The 6,527-nt window shown below is 36.2% G+C and overlaps 1 protein-coding gene across 1 annotated transcript; it reads left to right on the forward strand.

The window, feature by feature from the left end:
- Positions 1-1,125: 1,125 nt before the first annotated feature.
- Positions 1,126-2,109, forward strand: LOC121475920 (olfactory receptor 226). The gene has a single exon (XM_041729589.1). It carries the CDS (start codon positions 1,126-1,128, stop codon positions 2,107-2,109), a length of 984 nt encoding a protein of 327 aa, XP_041585523.1.
- The last annotated feature ends 4,418 nt before the right edge of the window (positions 2,110-6,527 follow it).

A 6,527-nucleotide genomic window follows, 5' to 3' on the forward strand; every position in this document is an offset into this window, starting at 1 on the left:
AATAAGGTGACTACTTAAACTATAGCCAATCAAATAATGCCCTTACTTTGTTTTTAGAAGCTCATCAGCTTCTTTCAGTAGATCACACTTTACCACTCTCAGTTTGGTGCTGCCCAATTTAAATCAATGTTGCAAATAAACTCTTAAAAATTTTAATATGCCTCAGTTTAATTTTTAACAATACTAAAGGAAGGTATTCTACTCTCATTCCAAGGGAGGGAGCACAACTTTCAGAGCTCATTCACAGTTCTTCTGCCATCCAGAATCCACTTTCTGATATAATTTCTAGATGGGTCCCAAGTCCTCCTCTTAAGTGCTAGGTTACATAGAACTTTATTTCTACAGATGCTGTAACTTTCTTAGGTTCTAGTTTATTCCCTCTTTCTTGTAGTATGGAGTCACTTCTGTAGCTGAGCTCTAAAGATTCTCTCCCTTAGGTGTAAATCCAGGATGTACCTTACAGCCCCTCCTTCATATTGCCTCAATAATTTTGAACTTCTGAGGTCCTGACTTCCTGGTTTCCTTCTCTTACTATTCATGTGACCTGGAACAAGTTACTTAATCTCCTTATGCTTCAGTTTTCTTAGGTATTAAGTGGGGTTAATAATAATACTAACTCACAGGGTTCTTTTGAAGAGTGAATTAAAATCTACAAATATTTTAAAACAGTGCCCACATTATCAATGTATAGTAAATACTCAATTGGGTTATACATTATTGTTACTCCTCCACTGTAATTCATTTCCTCAAAATAGAGTCACAATTTAGTTCACAAACCAACTCTCACTATAGGGCAACCTAGACTCTCTTCGTATATTTGGTTTTGATCTATATTTTTCAGGGACTAGTATCACTTTTACAAGTATTTATCAGTATATGCTTCTCCAAGGGCCATAACAGACTCTTATCCTATCCCCAAATGAAGCAATTTACTTTTTGTTCACTTTTGTCTTAGCTCATTTCCATATTACAGAAGAAAGTGATGGCTTCAGTTCAGTGATGAATTACATGTATTCCATACATTCTGTCAATATAAACCCACCAAGAGAAAAGCTGGGTTCTTGCTGTTGCCTCCTGAAGATCCTCTGTTCTCTCTCCTAAAAAGCAGTGGGTAAGACTGACACCATGGAGCAGAGCAACCAGAGTGGAAGGGTAAGTGAGTTTGTGTTGCTGGGCTTCCCAGCTCCTGCACCACTGCGGGCACTTTTATTTGCCCTTTCTCTGCTAGCCTATGTGTTGGTGCTGACTGAAAATGCCCTCATCATTATGGCAATTAGGAGCCACCCCACCCTTCACAAACCCATGTACTTTTTTCTGGCGAATATGTCCTTCTTGGAGATATGGTATGTTACTGTCACTATTCCAAAGATGTTAGCTGGCTTTGTTGGGTCAGAACAGAGCCATGGACAGCTAATCTCCTTTGAGGGCTGCATGACACAGCTCTACTTTTTCCTGGGACTGGGCTGCACTGAGTGTGTCCTTCTTGCTGTTATGGCCTATGATCGTTATGTGGCCATCTGTCATCCTCTCCGCTATGGTGTCATTGTCAGTGGCCGGCTGTGTGTGCAGCTAGCAACTGGCTCCTGGACTGGAGGCTTTGGCATCTCCATGGTCAAAGTTTTTCTCATTTCTCGCCTCTCCTACTGTGGACCCAACATCATCAATCACTTTTTCTGTGATGTCTCCCCATTGCTCAATCTTTCATGCACTGACATGTCAACAGCAGAGCTTACAGACTTTGTTCTGGCCATTTTTATCCTGCTGGGGCCACTCTCTGTCACTGGGGCCTCCTACATGGCCATCACTGGTGCTGTAGTGCGCATTCCTTCAGCTGCTGGGCGCCATAAAGCCTTTTCCACCTGTGCCTCTCACCTTACTGTTGTGATCATCTTCTATGCAGCCAGTATCTTCATCTATGCCCGGCCAAAGGCACTCTCAGCTTTTGACACCAACAAGCTAGTTTCTGTACTCTATGCTGTCATTGTACCATTGCTTAACCCTATCATTTACTGTTTGCGCAATCAAGAGGTGAAGAGAGCCCTACGCCGCACTCTGCACCTCTACCAGGGCCAGGATACTAAGCACAGGAAAGCTAGTAGAGGTGGATAGAAAATGCTCTTAAACTTGGAATCTATATCTTCTATGAAGTGCAGAGAAGCTCTTATGGCCTAAATTAGAGACTAGGGTTCAAAAACACCATCAAGGAACTAATCCAGGAGGAGGAAGAAGAGGGATGGATTGCAAGCTGGCACCAGGATTTCTGCAGGACAGCACTGTAAATACATGCTAGAAATTCCCATGTTATCTGCCTTATTGTAATTTACATAGAACAGGTTCATGAATAATGCATCCTGGTGGGGTAGAAAGGATTGAATCTGAAGAGAAGACTGATTGCCCTTCAATATTTAAATAAGCAAACAAATGCAGAACTTGTATCTCTCTGAATGACCTTTCCTGGATTTGCTCTTTGCTTTAATTCTGAGGCTGAAAGTGTAGAAAGGGAAAGCAGAGGAGGAAGCCATTCAAGGAACCACAGGCTTCCTTATGGAATAGTATTCGGAGACTTCTGGTAAGATTTCTTTTAGCCACAAGCCACTGACTGTAGCCTATGAAGTAGCAGACACCCAGGTGATTATTCTATTATGAATTACAAAGGCAAACATATAGGAAACAGAATTTTTGTATTGGAAACATATCACCTCTTTGACTACAGGGATTTCTAGCTTCATTTCCTGATTTACCTAGGTCAGTGCCCACATGGAGCTAGTGACTGAGTGCAGTTATTTATTCAATCTTCTGTCTCCATAATTAGGGAATTATTATACTATAAACTTATAGTTTATACATTAAATGAAATAATATGTAGGTATTAAAATAACATGATCTACACAGCACTAGTGACAGAAAAATATTACATGAAAATATCAGGTTAAAAAAAGAAAATATCAGGTTATATAACAGCAAAAAAAGTATCAGGCTTACAAATGGATAAGGAAGATATGATATAGATTTATATACACCTACACACTGAAATATCAGTCTTTTAAAAGGATGAAATGTACCATATGCAACAATATGGATGGACCTAGTGGCATTAGACTAAGTGAAATAAATCAGATCAAGACAAATACCATATGATTTCATTCATATATGGAACCTAAAAAACCCCACAAACGAATAAACAAACAAAAAGTAAAATTGTAAGTACAGAGAACTAACTGATGGTTGCCATAGGGAGGGTGGGTACAGGATGGGCAAAATGGGTGAAGAGGAGTGGGAGATATAGGCTTTCAGTTATGGAATGAACAAGTCACAGGAATAAAAAGCAGAGCATTGGGAATACAGTCAATGATACTGTAATAGTAATGTAGTAAAACTGATGGTAGCTACACTTGTGAATGTAGCATAACATATAGAGAAGTCAAATTATTATGTTGTCATCAGAAATTAATATACCATTGTATGTCAAATGTACTCAAGTTTTAAAAATAATTTTAAAAAAGATTGTGACAGCCCAGCATAAAAGTAAGCATAGGCTTTTAAAAAAAATTTTTTTAAGTAGGCTCCATGCCCAGCATCACCTGGCTTAAACTAATAACCCTGAGATCAAGACCTGAGCTTAAGTCAAGAATTGGACACATAACCAACTGAGCCACCCAGGTACCCCATGCATGTGCATTTCTGAGCAAAGAATACTGTGAAACAGCACAGATATTATACCTGTGAAGCAGATCCTGGATCTACCTGCAGAAACACATCTAAAATCTGTTCATCTCAAAAAAAAAAAAGAAGAAGAAGAAGAAAAAGTATCAGTTTTATTTATTTGTTTGTTTAAATTAGACTAGAAGGAAATTAACTGAAATGTTAGCTGTAACTATGCAATGTAGCCCTTACTCTTACAAATTGCATTCTGTGGAAAAGGTGTTGTTACCAATATTTATTTAAATAAGCATTTATTACCTAATAAAATGTACAACTTTGTTCATCTGGACAGAGGTGACAGGGTTATCTCAATATGATTTTTAGAAATTTAGCTCCCAAGACCAGAACCCTGAGGACAACGGCCTTCAAGAAGCTTTCCTCTCCAGATGTGGGAGTCTTCTGTTGTTACAGCCTGTCTTTCCATAATTTTCTGCTGCTTAATAAAGTATGAAAGGCTACTAGCAAGGAAATAAAGCATTATTTGCTAGATGCTACTTATTAAAAATTCTAATATAACATTCATATCTTTTGTGCCAAAACAATTACATAACCTTATAAGTATTTTTATTATAACTTATTTTTATATTGTATTATGCTATTGTAATTTATATTTTAATTTATATTTATAATGACTAGATATAAGTTCATCAAAAGCTTATCTCCCAACTATGTCCATAGAACAAATTTCTGAAATGGGGTTACAGTTGTGATTGGAGTGCCATCCTCTGGGCATCACTGTCTAGCTCCTTATAGGTTAACTGGTTAGTAGGAAGTAAAAAGATGATGTTGATTTTCTTCATTGTGCTCTTTTTATTTTCCAAGCTTTTCACAGTAAAATGCATTATTTTTTGAGTTTAAAAAAAAACACCTCTAATTCTGATTTCAAAATTTAAAACCAATTATTTTAGGTATAGGAAAAGTGTTTAGCAGTTTCCTGCATATATTCATTTTTCTATAACAATGAATGAAAAGATATTTAAGTCCATGTGAATTATGGCAATATCAAAACTTCTCTTGACTTGGACTGTATTTTCATAATTAAATGATCCTCATAGTTCATTTTGAATTTGATGTCATAAAACCTAAGATTGTTCACATAAACTATTAATTGTCAGATGAAGTATTCCTCATCCTCCATTGATTAATTAATTCTGCCCCAAACCTAAAGAGAGTACTTTATATTATCCTTGTTACATTTGATCATGTTTGTTTCAGACCATGTTTATAGTCTGCCATTCTTTGAAAATACTACATAGATAATGTGACTATTTGATAATTTCCTTTTTAAAGGACAGTGTCTGGGAGAGTCTCTAATCTCCTTGATCATTATAGGAGGTAAGAGTACTGATCCAGACTGGGTCTTTCAGGTAGGAGAGATAGAGTGGCCAGAGGTAACTCACATCTACAGAACAAATGAGGACCAACATAGAGGGCCTCTATGCTCAAAAATATCTACTGGTTCCCGTCACTTTTGATAAACTTGTTTTGTCTGCCTTTCAAGTTCTTCACAGTGTGGTCTGTTTTCTTTTTGGTCTTCTTCCTCCCTTTTGGTCTTTAATTTCTTGCCTATTACAACATTGTGCAGATGAATTTTAGATTGATTTTTTTACTTGAACGTTATAATCCAATCTTTTTATAATTTGCTAACATTTCACATTGAACAGAGTCAGAAAATATCCAAGAAGCTTTCTGGAAAAGAACATTTTAGAAATAACAGCTCTTCTATAGCACTGAAAACTCTGTTTTCCTTAAAAAGCCCTATAGTTATGAAATATAAGTAAAGACTAAGAAACTATCAGAAGGTATTTAAGAAACAAAATACCTAAATGGAATGTGATATTTTAGTTTGAATCCAGTGACATAAAAAGAATAAGGAAAAAGATGTAAAATCTGAATAAAACCTGGAGTTTAGATAACAATAATATACCAGTTTGGGTTTCTTACGTTTGAAAGTGTACAGGGCAATGTATTGTAATAATAATAGGGGAGACTGAGACTGGGGGAGGAGAATGTGAGAACTTTCTTTACTATCATTAAATTTTTTCTGTAATACTAATATCCCAAAATAAAATTTTACTTAAATGAGAAATAAATTATTAGTCTTTTTATACCAAATAATTTAATAGACCTTGATTGATTTCAATGACTTAATACTAAAAGTAAGTTGTACCTTTTTTCTTATGTCAATACATACAGCGAACATTTGGCTTTGATGCTGAAAACCTTTTTTTTTTTAATTTTCCTGGATTTTTAATTCTCATGAAATTCAAATTGATGCTGTTTTATTTTGCTGATTAATAAGAGAAAGAGTATATTTGATAAATAGTTCTTGCTTTACATTTAGTAACTAATAAAACTACCAGTTCTTTCAGATAGCACCATTTGCTGCCTATTTGCATGCAGACCGGACAGTTTCATGCACTGCAGAAAAGAGAATGCTTATATAGCATAGGTGTTTTCATTTTCTTTTAGAGTCATTCCTCAGAGGATAATTACCCTCCCTGATTTTCATGTTCCATAGTCTCATTTCATGAGGACCCAGTGGTCCCAGCCTTCCCAGAATTAGTGCCAACTCACCATATGCCTTTAGACAAAGAATATGAGACAGTGGGGAAAGAGCTCGATCCATCCTTCTCCATCAAATTCCAATTTAGATACTTTCTAGGATCTAAAGTTTCTGTAGGATGTCTCATTTTTTTTAGGCCTCTGCTTCACTCCCTTTGTCCACCTTTGGTTACTCACAGAGACACAAGTATATTTCCTGGGCTTTTCATTCTAACGAAATTTCTAGGACTTGATTCTTAATTTTATGGTTACTGACAACA

The sequence above is a fragment of the Vulpes lagopus genome, chromosome 15 (genome assembly GCF_018345385.1).
Source record: "Vulpes lagopus strain Blue_001 chromosome 15, ASM1834538v1, whole genome shotgun sequence".
Taxonomy (NCBI): domain Eukaryota; kingdom Metazoa; phylum Chordata; class Mammalia; order Carnivora; family Canidae; genus Vulpes; species Vulpes lagopus.

Bases quoted from the DNA above. Each gene is read 5' to 3' on its own strand.
- LOC121475920 (XM_041729589.1), top strand. From the start codon at position 1,126: ATGGAGCAGAGCAACCAGAGTGGAAGGGTAAGTGAGTTTGTGTTGCTG.